Source organism: Heterostelium album (genome assembly GCF_000004825.1).
Source record: "Heterostelium album PN500 unplaced genomic scaffold PPL_scaffold6, whole genome shotgun sequence".
NCBI classification, from domain to species: domain Eukaryota; phylum Evosea; class Eumycetozoa; order Acytosteliales; family Acytosteliaceae; genus Heterostelium; species Heterostelium album.
The window spans coordinates 1,117,973-1,138,594 of record NW_008805068.1 but is presented as its reverse complement, the minus strand read 5'-3'; the positions used below and the strand labels follow the sequence as shown (position 1 = coordinate 1,138,594).

The following is a 20,622-nucleotide window of genomic DNA, read 5'->3' as shown; positions in this document are numbered from 1 at the left end:
ATAAAATATATATTATTTATTTATTTATTATAACCTGCAAGTTCGGAAACTCTTTGATTCATTATTGACTTCATCTTTCTCTTTTTGATTTTTGAAATGATAAAGAATGCAACACCACCAATCAAAAACACTCCACCTGCACAACAAACAGAGATAATTACGATCAATTTCCATTGCTCCAATTGACTGTTTCCGTTACAATTTCCACTGGTTGTGGTTGGTCTTATAAGTGAGCTGAAATTTGGATCTATTGTACAAGCGTCAAAGAATGCCGGAACAGAAACTGCTACCATATATTTGAATTCGTTTTTGGAAAGAGATTGGTAAAGTTCATCGGTTTTCTTCAGAGGATAAACATTACTCTTTATAATACGACCGTCGACAAACATATTTTGTGCAAACTTTGCACTTAAAATAGATAATCCATTATCGACTTCATACCACTTTAATGAATCTCCTATGGTTTCTTTTACTGTAGTCTGTTCGTTTTCTTTGCATGGATCGGATGAAGCTGTTTGATTTGAAGTGATCGAAGAGAAGATAACATCTAGAGTATCCAATTGATTCCTGAAAGGCCAATTGTTGATTGAGATCATATATTTCATTGAATTCTTTGGCATTGTGATGTTCTCTCCGGCAAAATTGATGATTGTTTGATTTTCATAGTAGTGTAGCATGAGATCAACGATTACAGATTCATTTAAAAATGTACCAGAGAATTTATAGAATCCATTGCTGTCATTACTCACAAACTTCCATATGATGTTCGTCATATTGAGAGTCTTGACAATGTTATCCAGTGGATCTCTCTCACGCAAAGTAGAAATAGAAATCGTATAGTTATTTCCATTGGCAATGAAGACTGTGGTACCGGATGAATCTACAATTGGAGGAGGTAGATTATTGTTGGTAACCTTTACGTCACACGATGCACCAGTCCAACCATTCTGACAGATACAGATATAGTTTATATAATCACAAGTACCACCATTTAAACAGTTTGGACACTCCATAGCTTCTGATGATTCTGAGGAAGCTACAGAATGGGATGATTCATCTTGATAGTAAAAATAATAATCATAACTATAAATACCATCAACTTTCACCCAAACTGGTATTCCTTCGCCATAGTCATTATAATTTCCTGAAAAATTGCATCTAATTTGGTTATAGCTGACATATGTAACTGGACATGATTTTTCTCCGACACTAACATACAAGCTTACATTAGCAAAATTTGAGCCCATTATAGTTATAATACCTCCAACATTTTGTTTAACTGTTGTTGAATTTCTTATTCTTGGTTCTGTAAAAACAATATTAGAAATTATTTTTAAAAAATAAATACATTGATTTTTAAAATTACCTTTGTATGAAAAATAATAATAAGGAGTAGTTGTGTTCAGATCAGGAAAAGCAACTGTCAAGTTTAAATAACCAGTACCAGGCGGAACAAAACAAACAGCTTCATCGTCTGACATTTCTATACAACCATTGATACGAGCTTCATTTAAATTGAATACTGGTCTATGATCAATATAATTGAAGATATATGGTGCATAAATAGTAATATTATCACCCCGAATTGAAGGGTCATTTAGGATCCAATAGATTTCGGGATCATAAGGAGTGTAGTAATAGTATAATTGTTTTGAGGTTGCTAGCTCTACCAAGGCTTGACTCTTTATGATTCTGAATTCATAAAATCCAATTGGTGCTTCATGATGACAAATTGTTGTTCCATCTGGAAAAGAGGCTACACTAATGCAATTGTAATTTTCTGATGATGATAGACCTTTGAGAAATATTGTTTCTATCTCGCTACTCCTGATAATAAGAGAATTGGATGAAAATTGCACAACTTTGGGATTGGTAGTTTGGTGACCCCATTCACATATGAAACCCTGGGTTTCGTTCATATATCCACCAACTAATTGTATGTCATTTAAAGTATTTACAATTTTCAAACCAAAAACAGAAGAATGGTCTAAACTTTCACTACTGTAATAATAATTATTAAGTTCACTGGCACGTCCAGAAACCCAAGTTTGTGTACAAGGTAAAATATCTCTTAAAGAATTTAATTCTTCATTTGTATTTATATGTGCTAAATAACTATAGATTTTATAGAATTTATTAATATTCAAAAAAAATTATTTATTTATTTATTTAATTTTTATTTTATTTACCCATAGCTTTTGGTATTTAAATCTAAAATATATTTACAATATTCATTTGCGGCTGTTTGTGTTAATCTTTCACTAAAATATGAATAATAATGTGATCCATATTGTATTTTTTTACATAAAACTAAATCTGTAATGTTGAATAAAATTATAAAAAATAAAAAGGTAGGTATAAACAAATTATTATTACTCATTATATTTGCAATTTACAATTGTGATGAAAAAGAAAACAAATTTTCAATTCAACAATTTGCAATTGTATTGTCAATGCTATCTTTTATTGTAGCATTGCACCAAAATATTAAAAGTTTTAATTGATTCCTTCAGTAGGTTTTGATTGACACCAATTGCATATAATTGGATATTAATATTAAGCAAAGATGTTTGAAATGGCGATAAGAATAATCAAAAAAAATATTTACTACATTTTTCCCTGTGATGATAGCAATTCTACTTTGTCAACAAATTGTTTGCAATGCCCCAAAATGATGACAAAAAATTTGAATATCAGAAATAAAATTCAAAGGGGGCACATTGATGGAGGAGGGTCCGATTATGATTTCGAAAAAAAGAAAAAACACAAATGTCAAAAGATTGGGTTGTTTATTTTTTATTTCGATTTTTTAGTTGAGGATGGTTTGATTTTGATGGGTCTCTTTGCTGATGTGATGTTTTTTGTTGTGATGTAAAAATAAACTACAATTTTTATTAATTCACAAAAAAAAAAATCCCAAAAACTGTAAAATTCAAGGTGACCCGTCGTTACACTAGGTGTTGGGTCAGGGAGTCACGCAATATCATATAGAAATTTAAACATTCATGTTTATCTGAGATCGGGATGGTGTAGTGAGTTCTGTAATCGATTATCATAATACGCTGAAGGTGTTCGAAATTCAATAAAATGCCATCTGCTACCATCTCGACATTCTTTATGTTCCTAAATTCGGCAGCCCACTTGAAACTGTATCGATTCGCTTTCACATAAATCAAACGGTTATTGGTGATGACACTGATGTATTTGCCATGACGGAAATGCATAATATAGAGATCATCTTTGAATGTACCTTTAAATGATTTCATTAGAATAAATCTACCCTCTGATAGTTCATGGGAGTAATTCGTCAGCAGATCCTATAGAATTGTGGTGTTATTTTTATAGAAAAAAAAAAACGGGAGTTAGTAGTTGAAGTTTTTATTAAATTATTGGGCAAATGTTTAAGATTTTCAGAGTTGCAATTAGTTGAAAGTAAACAAATGTTTTTTTTTTTTGTTTTGACATTCCTTATTGGGTGGGAAAACCGAAATGATTGATTGGAGTTGATGAAAATTGACCACAATTCATTAAATGATAATGATTTGAAATGAATGTTGTTGATTGAATTGTGTGTGTGATTGTAATGGTGATAATTAAACAAATTAAATTTTACTTACGTCATTTCCAAAACACCTTGGTGGTCTTGCACGTTGAATATCTTTGAAGAGGTTAGTGGTGTTTCTTATACCTTCTGTGGTTCTAGCTGCGAGGTCGAATACACCAACCACTGGTTTGACGCCAGCTCCAACCACTCCACGTACCATTCCTTTTGCAAATCCTTCGACACCGTCTTTCATTGCACCTTCCACCGGTTGTTTGACTATTCCAGCGACACCTTCCATAAGACCTCTGCCAAGTCCTTTCAATCCAAAAGCAATTCCTTCACCGACATGTCTTGCTTTCTTTTGGTGGACACGTTGACGTTGTCTGAGATATTGCTCGTCGAACGATAGAACAGAGACACCTTTGCCCATGGCACCAGATAGTTTAGATAGCGTATTGAACAATCCATAGACAGAGTTTTTGAGCAATGATAACGATCCTTTTGCCAAGCCTCTACCAAAGTCACGTGGACTACGAACCAATCCAAGTGCTGGTTCATAGAAGAAGTCTTTGACACCTGTGCTCAAGTGATTGAATAGACCGACGGGATTACCGATGTTGTCGGACGAACCAATTACTTTGTACAACTGATTGAGTGTCTGCATGGTGTAGTGTTTCTTTATACGATTGGTAAGTGAACGGTTACTGAGGAAAGGATGTTCCAAAATCAGAGAGTTCAAGCAGATAGGTGTTCTTTCCAAGCCAAAGCTGACACCGAGCACTTCGAGTAGAACACCAACCATATCTGTCGATTGCTCTACCAGACCATCACGTACAAATGAGAATGAGAGAATCAATTTAATTGGATGAAGTAACAGTAGTTTGATATAGACCATTTTAACTTTTCTGACTTTCTTTCCAATGCTATTTATACTCTGTTTTATAGCCATCGTTTGATTTAGTTTTGTATTATTATTACTGTTACTGTTGTTATTATTATTACTATTGTTTAATAATTGAGCGCCATTGCTATCTGGTGAAATTAAGATAGCGGATTCACTGAGATTCACTTGATTGTTGGCTGCTGCCAATAGTTTCTGTTTGATTCTATTGGCACGCTTCCTGGTATCAAGTAATTTGTTTACCATCTCAATGACTGCCGATAGAATACTGTCTTCCAACATAATATTGGCTTCTTGAATCAACATTGATACCAATTCGAAATACATCAACTCTTTGTTCTCTTCATTCTTGATAAAACTAAAGTGCATGAATGGTTTAACTTCTTCTTCGATTCCACTTCCACCGGCAGAGAGATCTTTCTCCAGAGCGGTCGGGTAGAATAGCACAGGGTAGTCAGTGTGCGTCAATTGGTTATCGATTTGGAGTGTCTGAAGAACTAGCTCGAATCGTGAGTAAATATTGGATTTCGAGAAGAACAGGGTGATTTCATTCATTGAGAGATACAACAGTTCCTTTGGAACAGAGTCGACCAACGATAAACCAATGCTCGGGAGATGAAGGTGAAGATCAAGTTTCGCTACTTCGGGAGCGTCGTCTGCCGACGATTGGTAAGACTGTTTCTCGTAGGACAGACACAGTACTCTGGTCGGACCGTCGACTCTCATGAAAGCATGAAGTGTATTGATACCGACTTTGATTGGTTTGAACGATTTTATCTTGAGAATATTACATTTAAGAGCAATGCCATCGACTTCAATCTGAAGGATTCTAGTTCCCATTAGTTCATCCCAGGTGTAGTCAGTGGAGGAGTATGCAGGCAATGAATCGTAGGTACTACATCCAACTTGAACATATTGAAGTGAAATCGGTGTGTTATTCTCAATTCTAAAGGGTGGATGTCCAGTGTCCTCCGGTAAAAAGTTGATTGAGCAATGCGTTCCGCTGTCTCTGACGTCGACTCTTGCCAAGTACGGTGCAAGTGAATTCGTCCAATTACGATTCTTTACAGTGAGAGTGGTCAGATCGCTAATTGAGAACGATCCAGACCAAGAGTAACGATCGTCATCCAACTTCATTTCGATGTAACGTATATCATATTTGTTGAGCCAATGGAAAGGTACACTCTTGCCAGGTTCAATTTGGAGATGTTCATTCGGTTGAGCATTGACTTGTCGCACAACAATAGAGAATGGCGTTCTGTTCACCAGAATATATTGATAGTCGATCGTAACCATCTTTGTACGTTGCAACTTTCCCTTTCCAAGTGAAATGCTAGCACGGAAGTTAAACTCTTGGTTCGGATAGGTTGTATCGATATTCTCATCGGCTTCACAATAGATGGCACCGTTGCTTCCGACCGCTTCCAATGAGAATCCAGATGACCATGTTGAAGTTGGCAGTTTTATCATCAACTTCTTCGAATGATAAAGAATCATTGTATCAATGAAACAATCACGTCTACTTGTTGATCCACTGGCACGAGCAATGTTCGATGTGGCTGTAGTTATCATTTGTGGAACTTTCGATTCGTTGATAGCGATCATCTTTGGCTTCTTGAAAATCATAGGTAGCGACGTCTGATTTAAAATCCAGTAGAGCGAATAGAGCGCCAGCTTGAAGACACCGGTCGAGCCAGGTTGTTGCTCGCGACTTGTAATCATGATGTTGAGAGATTTCATCAGTTTGTTGGGATCGGACAGTCTGATACGATCTTTCACCAGTGGAGTATCACCTTTGGTACAATCGATAAACATATAGCTGGTGGCAGGATAACCAGGTACTCCCGACAATACCAGTTCCGTACTCAATCTTGGATCTTGACAGTAGATCGGGTGTTGTTCTTGTGGTGCCAGTTGAATCGAGATATTGTTCTCGGGTGAAGAGATACCGATTGGACATGGAATCAGGTTTTCGATGATCAACGGTGGGAATACCGTTATAATACATTGACTGATGTCGAATCCCTCTATCTTAATACCGTCTTGCCAAATTACGTCGGCTTTGGTAAAGTCGGGATTCTCAACATTGCCATGGAGTGTGCAGAGAACGAATTTCAAATTCCTGTAGAATGGCGCGTTGTCTATATAATGATTGTGTTGTTGTCTTGCTTGTTTGGTGGTTGCAGTGATAACTTTGTTCAGTGTTTGGAATTGATTGTCGATGAGATGAACGATGTCTTGGTCAGAGGTATGTCGATACTCTGAGGTGTCAGAGTTGGGAAGGATCGACAACTTCTTGTTGCTATTGAGATATTGAATTGGCATTGGATACTCGTCGTTCGGGAACAATATCACCGGTGCCGTTACCAAATTATTGGTATCCGAGAGGATACGTAGTTCGACATTGAGTGTCGTTGAATTTCTCACCAAGACACGTGAACGAATCGTTACTAGCTTGGAACCGTCTTCGTTCCAACCGACATTGAACACCAACCGTTTGTTATTGACAACCAAAATGGTAGTTCCAACCTTACCGATTGCAATCGGTGTTGATAGCGGTGCTCTACTATTTAAACGGACAACAAGATACGGGCCCAAATCTCTCGATGATTCTTTGTAGCTACGGAAGTCACGTGTTCTCCTGACCAGTGATTTCGAATCCATTAGAATCGGTTGCTTAGTGTCTTTAGCAAGTGGTTCTGTCGATTGCACTTGTAGATTGAGATTCTCCAACACATGATATTCAATGTCGATACCGGTTTTGTTGAGAATCCAATAGGGATGGAACGAGCTAGTCAACTTTCTAATGGAGATGGTCTGTAGCAATGGCGATTGCATGTTTGAAGAACCAGCATATCCAATGGCGTTGGGTGTTTCGATAATGGGTGACAGCCATTGTGAACTATTGGATCCACCACTTCCAAAGTTTGGTGATGGCGTTAACAGTTGAGGTGGTGTTGTTTGTTGAGCAGCTGGAGTGGTAGCGGTGGGTGTGGCTGCAGCTGCTGCATCCGTAATGGAAATGGGTGGAATGTTAACCAGTATATTGGAATCTGACATATCGAGATGATTCAACAGAGTATCTAGAGATTGGTTAACGGGTGATCCACCATCTGTGTAATCGAAACCAAGACTGGCATTGTTGTCCAATTGTTGACGTACTTTGAATCTATTGATAATCGTTGGAATGGCAACTTTAACATCGTCTTCCAAAGTATTGTAGGTGGTCAAAAGCGTATTGAGTAGTCCATAGGTGATGTTTATGTTTAGGATTTGTTTGGCACTGATGTCCAAAGTTATCTTTGGTGCCACGCCAGTCTTGAGGAGCAACAGGAACTCCCAGCTTTCAATCAACGGTTCAAATGCCATTTTCTCATTGTTGAAATAGTCAATCATGATTTTGGCAACCAGTTGAAGTGATAGCTTGGGTTTGGCACCTTGTAGCGACATTTTTATGGAGGAAAGATTGATGTCTAACAACGGCATGTTCTGATCCATGTGGTCGTTGATCAGAGTCAGCTCCATCTGTGGAATATCAATAGAGAGCATCAAGTTTGGCGGAATCTTTTGTTTTCGACGAGCATTCGATTTCAACTTGGAAGTGGAATCTATCTTTTTGATACGTGGCACGGCGCCGAGCAGTTGATTGGCGATGCTGGCAATCAAAAGAATGTCGTGATACGAGAGGAACAGATTCAGAGTGTCGATCTTTGTCGCGATTTCAATGACTGTCGATGTCGCACCCTGTCCTTTGGCTGTGAGAATATTCAGTCCGACGTCGATGGAGTGAACCGGGTCAATAAGGGATGCAACACGTGAACTTGAAATATTGGCAACAGAATGACGGAATGAAAACACCTGGAATTGTTTCATCGACATTGCAACAATACGATTGCATCCCAGAGTCTCTTGGAACGATGTTTTCGCACTGAATTTAGCAATCACCAAATTCGAGTAGGGATTCTTCACATTCTCAACCAAGAGAATCTTTATCTTATTTATCTTGGCATCAACATTGATAGATCTCTTTATCTTTGTTGTAGTAGCTTGTTGATTGGTAACATTGTTATTGTCGTTGTTGTTTGATTTCAATTGCTCTAAATGACGACGATGATTTGGCATGGAACTAGTAATTGCTTCACTGAAAAAGTCAATCATGATAAACAATATTCCAGGTGAGATAAAGACACGAAGACGATCGAGAGTACTTGAGATCACCATGGAATTAGCTGTTTTATCTATTACCATATGCATTGTGACCACTGGCATTGCAATGTTTGACTTGCTCTCCTTCATAGGGTGGTGTCCACCACCATCGACAGTTGGACCAGAGAAAGTTGTGATGTTCTTACTGCATACGAGATCGATAAAGTGAGAGCCAGAACCAACTCGAGCATCCATCAAACGAATCGATCTGATATTTCCATCTATTTCAGTTGTTGGACCATATTTGAAAAGCATAGCGTTTACTTGGTTGATAATCAACGCTGCTATGGGATCGTTTGGATCCTCCCCAAAGATTGATACACTTAACTCGTTGAGGTTGATATCCACCACTGTCTTGGCAATGGTTTTCTCTTTGTTGGAGTGTTGTTTGCGTGGTTGTCGTTTCTTCTGTTGGATAATTGGATCGAGTTGAGTTTTGAAGAGCAACATGTATTGGAGTGATGTATTGATCAGCAGGTTGTAATCCAGTTTCGTCAGGTTGAATGCAATCGATTTGCAACTGACATTCATGTGTTGATGTGGAAGTGAATGCTCGAGGGGGATCAGCGTTGGATCCACTACGAAATCAATGAGCAGCAATAGATTGACGTCTTTCAAGAGTGGATAGGTTTGGTCTTGTAGGTTACCGTGATGTATGGTTTGGGCATAGAGCTGTGTCAGTCCTATCTCCATACAATGATAGGCAATCGAATTGGAAATGTTCTCGACCTCCTTGAAGAAGAACAGGTTATCGAGATGAATCTTTCCGAAATCGACAAGTAGTTCATCGTTTCGATTCATTGTGATAATCAACTGAGGACTTTCAATGGTGATATTCAACTGAATTCTCTGCTGCTCCTTTGATTTCTTTTTCAGAAGTTGTTTGGTGAGGTCATCTTGTATTTGCGCTTGTTTGTCTTGAATGAATGGCATAACAATGGAATCCTCTTTGTGGAGTGTACGATTGGACTGTCGGAAATTGATATTCTTTGAAGCCGATCGCAACATTGGTTTGAACTGTCCGGTTCCGCTCAACTTTTGTTCCATCATCTCACGCTTCAACTTGAAAACGACATTCAATATTGGTGAGACCGTGAGAAGATAGGATTCAAGGAATTCATAGTCAATGGTTATGATAACACATCGCACATTCAATCGGAGTTGCGAGTCAAAGTCAATGCGCTTCTCTGGCGACACTTGGACAGTGGTTGGATTGACTTGATCCTTTGGCTTGGAAGAGGTGTAGTACATCTCAACGGTGTTATCTTGACTAGTATCCTTGAGTGAGATAATCTTCCTAATGCTACGATTGGAATGATTGTAGTCATCCATGTTGTTGTTCTTCATCGATTCGAAGGGTGAAGGACTGTTGTCGTTGGGATCGATATGATGATAGAGCAGGTTGACTTTTCCAACAATGATATTCGATTCACTCTCGCCATTGAACAACATCTTTATGGCGACATGAGTATCGTCAATCATAAACAACATAGCAATGCCAGGTAGTAAAAGTTTGAATGCGCCAACTTCAATGGAAAGTACCAGTTTCTTGTTTCCTCCAAAAGGTGACTGTTGTTGTTCACCACTACCACCGCTACCTCCAGATGTGAAAACCGGAGAGTTTCCAGCTGATATTGCACTATTTGTTCCACTAGTGTCACTACCACCAATCTTTGGGAGGAAACGAAGTGGTGACTGCATCGATATTCTTAGTGGCGACGATGTAGCTACACGCCGATGTGTATGAATATTGCTAAGAGGCTGTGTAGCGGTGGGAGATGTTGGTTTCGATTTGAATGAATTTCTAAGGTTTGAAAATTCAGATTTGAAATTCTGGATCACTGGGAGCATGCTAAACATTGTATCCAACAGCGAGATGGCATCTCCTTTTTCCAGGCGAAGTAGGAAATCACCCAGAACAATGGATAACGATAACTTGGGAGTATCGATAGCCTTTACCAATTCGCTGTTATTCAAAATCTTCTCCATCATCAAATTGACTTTGAAATTCTCCAACATCGGTCTAGCTTCTTCCTCATCGACAAGTTTCTTTCTCAATCCAATTCCGTTCACCTTAAATGAAAATCGTTGGATTGGCAAGAGATGTTCGTTGGTCATCTCAATGTTGCCAAGTGAGAATTGCAGCTCTCCACCTTGGTCACTTGGAATTGGGACGATGATATGAGGTGACTCCAACTGTATGTTGAAACGCAGTTGTTTCTTCTTGTTGGATTTACTTGCGCGTGGTGTCGATGATCGGTTGTTCGGTGAGTTGGGAATGAGCGATATCGCCTTGCTAAACAGACTCGGTAGATATTGGAGCACGTCGAGAACGTACTCATTGAGAAGCGATGCAAACCACGGTGTCAAGACGAACCGAAGTGAGGACATCTGTGCTTCAATCAGCTTGTTATCACCGCTTTCCTCGAATTTAAATGTGGAAAGCAGTGAATTCTCATCGAGATTGCCAATCACCTTGTTGTTGTACTTCAGTAGCTCCGGTCTGGAAGGATCGGGTGAATAGATATCGAAACCCTCTACCAGCATCTCTAAGCGTAGTCTGACGGTCTTTGATTGAAGAAGAGTAAGCTCAACCTCTTTGAAATCGATATCGGCAACCTTTACTAAATCCACACCGGAATTGACCAGACTACCCTTAATTCCTTTGGTACAAGCTTTCAAATTGAGAGTCTTCTTATTCTCACCCGATGAACTACTACTACTACTACTCGATCTACCTTTTGATACAGTGTTTGTAACTTTCCTATTTACCAATATACTAAACAAATCAAAAAAATTAATTAATATTAACATTAAATTATTAAATGACGACAATTAATAAAGATATACATACATCATTTGTATAATTTCAATTATATTTCCTAAGACTTGTGGTTGTAAATTTTTACAATACAAAGCATTAAGGAGTAGTGATAGATTGATTGTTTTAGATTTCTCACCAGGCTAAAATATTATGAATTATTATATTTAATTAGTTATAATGATGATATGATTATAATAAATAATTATTAATATTCTTACAGTTCTAATAATGTTAAGTTCACCAAGAATTATTGAATTGACTGAAGCTGATTCATCGTTTGGAATAGAAGAAATTACAGGTGTTGAAGTATCTGTTGGTCTGAATATCTCCAGTTGATCAATGGAGAATGTTCCATCGACTTTTGGCTTTTCGACGCCAACCAAAATAGATGCCTTTATAGATTCCAAGTTGGCTTTTAATATTACTTCACTCTTTGAATTAATATTAACCATATTGGTTAGATATACATTGGCATGTTCGAATAGTACATCCAATTCAACATTGGTTGGATGTACTTTGACAGGTGTTGATTTCATTGTTGTTGTAATGGTTGGTGGTGGTGATGATTGATTTGAAGTTGAAGATGTTGATTTCAAAGGTGAAAAAGATGATAGAGTTGAGGTAACCATGTTTCTTGGTGACTTGTCTTTGTCTTTATCTTTATCTTTAATTGTTTGTTCTCTGATTTTGAATTGAAACGATTGGAGTAGTGCTTGTTCCAAACGATGAATCTCAATCATTAGGAGATGAGAGAACATACGAATCTGGAAGAAGGTGTACGGTGAGAAATAAAAGTTGAAAACAGGGAATCGCACTACCAATTTGATACGCGGAACATTGGCAGTGTTTGTCTTTCGTTTGTGTAGCTCCACCGTGAACGATGTGTCAAAGAGCGGTTTACCATTGGATTCCTCTTTCAACACCCATATCTGTGTTGGATTGAACAATGGCTGTTGATCTGCACTGGTTTCAAGCAATTGTTGTTTTTGTTGTTGTTGAGTTTGAAGTGAACCAAAAGTTGAATCTTCAGGTGGAGCAACATATTGATTGAACTGTGATAGTAAATCATTACTATTGTTATTGCTATTTGGTGATGGTGGTTTTGTAAGATATGATTTAACATTATCTAAATTTATATAATATATAGATGATTGTTGTTGTTGCTGTTCGATTGTTGGTGATGATATTGGTGATGGATTTGGGTTGGTTGTACTTAGTTTGGTTGTACCTAGATCGATGACGAATATAGAGTTGTCAGAGGAGTTGGGATTCTGAGGGTTGGCAGTGATGGGGATGATGAGTGTTGGTTGTTTCGCTAAAATATTCATTTCAACTTGTGATGATGCCGATGACTTTCCAGAGGCTGGACGTGGTCCTCTCGAGAAACCAGATAAATCAATCTGATGTGAAGGTGTGAGCAATGTCATATACTTTAGAATGGCTGCTGTATTCAAAACAATATAGATAGGTTCCACTTGAATATCTATTGAAATCTTCTTTGGTATTTTCACTGGTGTTGACGGACTACCAGTGCCACCAAGAGCAGCCGCTGAAAGTAATGATGCCGATGATGCTGATGACGATGTTGCTGTGGAGTTGAGAGATTTCTGTGAGGATGATGATGATGATGGAGGTGATATCATTTTCATTTTGAAATTCAAGAATGATTCGGTCATTCCTGAGGATATCATATCTGGGAATTGGTCGTTCTTCACCCACAGACCAGAGAGTCGGAGTGACTTGAGAGTTGCCTCGAGATGCATAGTCTCCAGGTATTTGTAGAGCGATACAGTGATACCTGTGATATCACCGTAGATTAACGGACCTTCTCTATCGTCATCCGACAACAATTTAATATGTATCGTTTTAACATGTAGATTTACAATGATCTCTTTTCCTGCAACTTCCAACTTGGTTGAATGCTGTTGTAGCGGAGGAGATGTATATCCAATTGTATCGTATAGTTGTTTCTTAAGTTCACTTTTACTTGGCTTTGTAAATTCCATTTCCTCTTTGCTCGTGTTGACACTGTTACTATTACTACCGCCGGTGGTGGTGTTTGAATCCAATGGTAGTTCATCAACATCGAAACTAACTACTTCCTTCTCGTAGTCATCTAGATCCATAGTATCGTCATCGTCGTCATCGTCTTCATCTGTTAAATCTGCAGCACTAGTAGCTGTCGGTGTCTCTGTGAGATCTGTGGATGTCGCCGTTGGTGTCGGCACCGACAGCAAATTACTACTACTTCCTCCACTACTTGTTGCTACTGCTGCTGCTGCCGCTAATGCAGCTGCCTTTTTCAATCTCTTTTCATCTAGCTTCTTCTTCTTCTCTGCTTCTTTCTTCTCTTGTTTCTTTTCCTTCTTTTCCTTCCTCAGTCTCTCTTTCTCCACTTTCTTCTTCAGCTCTTTCTCCTTCTTCTCTTGTTTCTCTCTCTGCTTCTCGTCCATCTCGTTCCCACTTCCACTTCCACCATTACTACTGTTATTGCCACCACTTGTTTCCAATGAATCTCTCTTCTTATCTCTATCTCGCCTTATTGAGGCAGTCTTTTTAATCAATGTTTCAAATGAAGATTTCGAAGTGTTCTTCTTCTTCTCCTCTTTGATCTCATTGACAAACTCTGAGAGCGACTCCAAGATACTCAACAACGATGAATACTGCTGAGGTTCCATCGAGAATCCAATCTCATCGATGATCGTTTCAATCTCGATTTTCGATATATTGTTTTGGAGAATCGATCCAGTCTGGTGAATCTTCAACTTGAGATTGGCATTGAGTGGATCCAGTAGCATATGATGTCCTTTCGACTCTTTCGATGTTGGAATCGAGTCACGCAGAGCAACCGACAAGTCTTTCGTCGATAGGCTGGCAAGCGATTCCACTTTGTGATCCAAATACACCGAGATATTCGACACTTCCGCCAGCTTATTGAGCACGCCCATCGGAGTGCTGCTATCTATGAAAGTCGGACTCCACTCCAAATCCGTAGATTGTACAAACAGCCTGTCCAAACACAGTCCAAGAGCAAGCGTATCGCCAGTCTCCACCGAATGATCTTCATATCGAATATGTAGTTTCTCAACTACAATCTGTAGATTATTGATAATCTTTGTGATCAATTTCTCCTTGAATGAACTTGATTCCTTCTTTTTCTCTTTCTTTTCCTTTTCAGTCACTGCTGAATTATCTATTTCTTCATTTTCCAATTCCAATTCTTTTTCGATTTCCTTTTCTTTTTCCTTCTCCTTTTCTTTATCTTTATCCTTTGGTTTATCCAATTTTAGGAATTTCAAGAATTTATCTGAAGATGTCGATGAATCTTTATCACCGTCGCTGTCATTCGAATTGGTATCTGATGAAATCTGTTGTTTTGATGCCAGGATATAGATGTCTTGGAGATGTATCACTACGGATTCGGATTTAAGTGATTTCCAAGGTACCTTTATAATAAGACGACCGACAACACCACGATTAACACCAACCGGTAGATCGAATGCATGAAAAGCCTCTGGTTTAACCTCTATATTCTTTAAAACTGCATTTCCATTGAACAATCCAATCTTTAATTGTTTCTTTGTTATCTCCTGTAGAAAAGAACCAAGGAATCTATCTATAACCTCTGCAACCACACCTTCAAACACCATTCTTCTCTCTCTTTCTTACTACTACTACTATTACTATTATTTTTATTATTATTTAAAACAATCTATCTAATCTTATATTTGACTAAAACTACAACAATATATTTATACAATAAACTAAAATAACTAACTTAATTTTTATAATTCATTTAGATTTATCTTTATATCTATCTATTTATCTTTAATCTTAATTCCTTTAAAAATTAACAATTGATTGTTTAAAAAATAAAATAACAGTAAGGTAAGTCAAAAGAGTTTTAAACTTTAACTAATTATAATTAATTAATCAATTTAAAAATACATACTGTGGGTTGATGATTGATTTAATTAATTGTGTGTATTTATAATATTTATAATTATATATATATCTGTGTGTTAATTTTATTATAAAAATATCATTAATTGATGGTTTTTTTCTTTTTAAAATAAAATTTTGTTGTTTTTGCAAAAATTTGGTGAATTTGGGGGGTGACATTGCTCCAAATTGAAAAAACATTAAAAACGAAATATTTAAATAAGATTGATTCCATCAAATTGGCGTTATGATGGTGAAACAGTATGTTTGTTTGCACGTCATTCTTCTTTTTACAAATTTTTTGATTTTAAAAATTGATTCCATTTTTATTTTTTTGGATTATTTATTTATTTTGTTTTTTTTTTGAAATCTTTGTTCAGAAATTGGAGATTGTTGATTTTCAAAGTTCTCTTCTAGGATTGTTGTAGTACCAGTGGTGGTTGATAGATGACGACTACTGTGTGGTGTTGGTGTCGGTGATGATGGATCAATTTGGGCGTAGATGGAACGACGACGTAAGTCACGTGATTTCGGACCTTCACCGATCAGCGTGGTTATCTCACCCATCGAGAACCAATAGAAACAATAGGGATCGAGACTGACGTTGACACGACCGCCCGTGTCCACTATACATTGGTGGTCGGTGAGAATGTCCACCAGGTAATGCGATTGGCGGTCGGATTCCAACGACGATTGCTGAGTTACCATCAGGCGATTGGTCTTTTGCTGACGGCGGTTCTGTACAGAGTTCTCTGGGACTTGCAACAGCTGTTGTTCCGAGCGACCGGTGATCATCTCGTCGCGCTTCAAATGAATGGTCGCACGTTGTGGACTGTCCGACAAGTTGTGAACACACAGCATTCTGTCGATTCCATACACTCTTAGGTAAGCAAAGATATGTCGGTTGTTTGTCTCGACATAGGTAAACGTTCCATGTCCAAATGAAACGTGTTTTCTTCGACGCGAGATCATCTGTCTGATCACGTGGAAGAGCGAACTTGGATCCTTTTCCGATTCCTTAACATTCACCCGCTCATAGCCGTAGAGAGGATCATTGATGACTTGTGAATAGCATTTTCTGGAAGTGGAGAATCCACCATTTGGATAGGTTTCATTCCACTGCATCGGGGTTCTTACACCGTGACGATCTTCCAACCAAATATTATCACCCATACCAATTTCATCACCATAATAAATAATAGGTGATCCAGGTAATGTAAACAACAGAGAATATGCCAACTCTATCTTTCTTTGATCATTATCCATCTATAAAATATAGTTAATATCAATTAAGAGAATAAACGAATATAATTATAACAACTTACTAATGGTGCTAATCTTCTTCTTATACCCATGTTAATTTTCATTCTTGGAACGGGTGCGTAGTGTGCCCACATTTCTTTTCTCTCGTCTGGCGTTACCATTTCCAATGTTAGTTCATCGTGATTTCTCAAGAAGGTAACCCATTGACAGGTTGTGGGAATATCGGGTGTCTGCTCCATGATGTCTTTCAGACACTGTCCGTCACCTCGTTTAATAGCCATATAGATACGTGGCATCACAGGAAAGTGAAATCCCATGTGGAACTCATCACCTTCGCCCTCACCGAAATACTTTCTAACCTCTTTGGGCATCTGACATGCCTCTGCCAAAATGATTCTACCAGGATAGTTCTCATCGATAAAGTGTCGCATTTTCTTGAGAAATATATGAGTCTCTGGCAGATTCTCACAGCTCGTTCCGTCGCGCTCGAACAAGTACGGCACCGCATCCACACGGAATCCATCTATACCCAAATCCAGCCAGAATTTCATAATGTCCAACATCTCCTGTTGTACCTTTGGATTATCAAAGTTTAAATCCGGTTGTTCCTTATAGAATCTATGCCAATAATATTGTCCTGCCACTTCATCATATGTCTTAATGAATAATAATAATAGTAATAATAATTGTTAACTATATATACATATTTTTCAACAAACAATAACAACATACCCAATTAGATGGTTCAACATCTAAGAATATAATTCTTGCTTCTTTGTAAAGTTGGGGATCGTCTGTCCATACAAAGTAATCACGATATGGTGAGTTCCTGTCTTTTCTTGCTTCTTGGAACCATCTATGTTGCTCGGAACAATGATTGGGAATAAAGTCGGCAATGATCTTCATGTTTCTTTCGTGAACAGCTTTCACAAGAATTTTAAAATCATTTAAAGTACCATAATCTGGATGAATATCACAATAATCTGATACATCATATCCATCATCCTTTTCAAACACACAAAAGTAATAATTAATAACAATAATTTTTAGATAATAATGTTTATAAATAACATACTTTTAAAGGAGATGGATAGATTGGTAATAACCAAATACAATCGACACCGAGCGAGTGAAGATAGTCTAGTTTAGCAGTGATACCACTGATTCCACCGTTTCCAGTGCCTTCTACATCGCAGAATGCTCTTACATAGACTTCGTAAAAGATTGCCTCTTTATACCAAAGGTTGTTGAGAATCGATTGTTCAGAGTGTTCGTGTTCCGAATAATCGAGTAGCTCCTCCTGTGAAAAATTCAATGGTGAGGTGGTATCCACATAGAATGCCTGTGATGATGATAAATACAATTCACTACTACTCTCATTTAATGCCGGTGGTGGAATAGTATTAGTTGACATTGACAATGATGATGCTGATGCTGACATTTTTAATATAATATTATTATTATTAATTAATTTTATTAAAAATTAACAAAAATAGAACAAATTGTTAATAATATAATTATTTTGTAATCTATAATCTAAATAAAAATAAAATCTAATCAAATCTATATAGAAATAAATAAATAAATAATTAATTTTACTGCAAATGCATAAATATAAAAAAAACAATATTAACTATTTTAATTAAATACAAAATTATTACTATTAAATATAAAAATAAAAAGATTATGTATTTTTTTATGAAAATAAAAAAATGATTATTTTAATTATTGTTGATTATAAATTTTAATATTTTATTATTATAATTTTGATGTTCCCACTTCAGCTCTATTATGTATTTGCATTCGAACAATTAAATTTCAAAAAAATAAAAATAATGAAGATCACAACCACACTGGTAATTTTGAAATATGACAAACAACAATGATTTAATAAATATAAGAAATAGATTACTAAAGTGTAGGAAAACAATAAAGAAACATTAAATTTGTTTTTATCGAATAACAAAGTTTAATAGGCAAACAAAGAATAATATTATTTTTATATACATAACCAAAGTCTAAGAATCAATAGATCAACAGAAAGTCTGCAAAGATGATACGAAATGATTGTAATATAAAAAACTACTAGAAGTTTTTTTTTTTTTTTTTTTTGAAAATATTTTGCATTATTGTAATAAGTAATTACATTATTGTAAGATTTTTAACATTTTACTTTTTTTGGTAATAAAAATTTTTGGGTATTTTTTTTATTTTTTTTTGAAAAGATGTGAAAATAAATAAAAAATAAATAAATAAATATTAAAATCTGGATTTTTAATAAAAAAATATTAAATATCAAAAAGATAGAAGATGGATAAATATAAAAATAAAGATAAAGACAAAGAAATAGAAGAAATTCCAAAATCAAATTTAAAATTAGATAATATTAAGGAAAATGATTTTCAAATAGTACCACCAACCATTCAGAGATCCAATAGTTTAAGTGGACCTAGTAGTAAACAACATCATCCAGACGAGGAGAACGAAGATGATAGAAATTCATTTATGAAAGAAACCCTTACCCCAAGTTCACATATTGGAATCTATCGGAGATACTCCGTCGATGATTCAGCACAAAAGTTTCGTACGAGAATGACTGACTATAAGATTTTAAAGAAACTAAAGGTATTGGAATACGTAACAGAGAAACGAAATGAATTTGAAAATATCCTATTAAAGAATGGAGCATCACAAATCATTAGAGCAAAAGATAAATTTATGTTTGTTTTAGGTAAGTAGCATTTGAAAATGATAGATATCTATCATTAACAACTAATATAAAATTGTTTTAATAGGTGTATTGAATTTATGTTTGATATCATTTCTATATGGTAGAGTACCGTGGATGATACCACATATTTTCACAGCGGAGTTTATTCTTATGTTTCTAGCCAGACTCTACAATTACAAACAAAAGAAACAACACTATTTCCTATTCGATTTCTGTTACTATGCCAATGTACTCCTTATTTTCTATCTCTATGGAACGAACAGATCACCTATTCTATTCAAGATTTGTTTTAGTTTTTGTAATGGACCATTAATTTTCGCTACCATTGCATGGAGAGTAAGCAATTATATGTTTGTTTGTTTGCTTTTAAAATGATTTAAGTACTAACTATATTCTGTAAAGAACTCATTGGTATTCCATTCATTGGATAAAGCAACATCAGTTTTAATTCATATATTCCCTGCGATTGTATGTTCTGCGCTAAGATGGAATATTATACCTGCGGAAAGTCATTTGGACAAGAATGCAATCTACACTACCTGGACCGACTCGCTATTCATTCCACTTGGTTTCTATTTGGCTTGGCAGACTTGTTATCTCTATGTTATGAAGCTAAGAAAGAATACCATCAAAGAGAGAAACTATATTACATCGTTGTCATTCTTAACCAATCACACAGGTCAACATCTTATCAACAAAGTTTTAAATATCTTACCAACCAAAAAGATATATGTATTTATATTATCGCAATTCCTATACACAGTGCTCACCATTCTACCTTGTAAATTCTATTATAACAATGAATATCTACATTTAGGTTTCATTTTTACAATGTTATTAGTTTGTTTGTGGAATGTAAGTAACAGTACAGTACTTTCTTTAATATAATTATTAATTTACTTATTAACTATGATGACTATTGAATAAATATTAAATGTAGGGTGCAAATTACTATATAGAATTCTTTAGCCAACATTATGTAAATCAATTGAAAGAGAAAGAAGAACGTTGGAAAAAGATAATCATGCAATCCACAGGAAATGGAATGTCTACTGCTGCTCATGAGAGTGTAGATACAACAACTTCTAACACAACCAACAAAGTGGATTCGACCAGTGGTCAAACTAAAATAGATGAATATATTTCACCACAATCTCCTATCATTACGATTGTTGGTGACGGAAACAGTTAACTGTTTCTAAAAATAAATG

General features: G+C 36.2%; 3 protein-coding genes across 3 annotated transcripts; 1 reads left to right on the top strand and 2 right to left on the bottom strand.

Moving 5' to 3' along the window:
• Positions 1 to 20: 20 nt before the first annotated feature.
• Positions 21 to 15,125, bottom strand: vps13D (vacuolar protein sorting-associated protein 13 family protein; the record flags this gene model as incomplete). Its single annotated transcript, XM_020577868.1, has 8 exons — positions 21 to 1,306; positions 1,367 to 2,115; positions 2,190 to 2,261; positions 2,609 to 2,639; positions 3,092 to 3,317; positions 3,618 to 11,430; positions 11,506 to 11,615; positions 11,694 to 15,125. 8 exons carry the CDS (start codon positions 15,123 to 15,125, stop codon positions 21 to 23), a joined length of 13,719 nt encoding a protein of 4,572 aa, XP_020432316.1.
• Positions 15,126 to 15,756: 631 nt separating this feature from the next.
• Positions 15,757 to 18,121, bottom strand: PPL_07017 (alpha-amylase family protein; the record flags this gene model as incomplete). Its single annotated transcript, XM_020577867.1, has 5 exons — positions 15,757 to 16,221; positions 16,555 to 16,683; positions 16,743 to 17,336; positions 17,413 to 17,685; positions 17,756 to 18,121. The coding sequence occupies 5 exons, from the start codon at positions 18,119 to 18,121 to the stop codon at positions 15,757 to 15,759; spliced, it is 1,827 nt and encodes a 608-aa protein (XP_020432315.1).
• Positions 18,122 to 18,990: 869 nt separating this feature from the next.
• On the top strand, positions 18,991 to 20,603 carry PPL_07016 (glycerophosphocholine acyltransferase 1; the record flags this gene model as incomplete). Its single annotated transcript, XM_020577866.1, has 4 exons — positions 18,991 to 19,411; positions 19,572 to 19,747; positions 19,814 to 20,266; positions 20,352 to 20,603. 4 exons carry the CDS (start codon positions 18,991 to 18,993, stop codon positions 20,601 to 20,603), a joined length of 1,302 nt encoding a protein of 433 aa, XP_020432314.1.
• Positions 20,604 to 20,622: the final 19 nt, after the last annotated feature.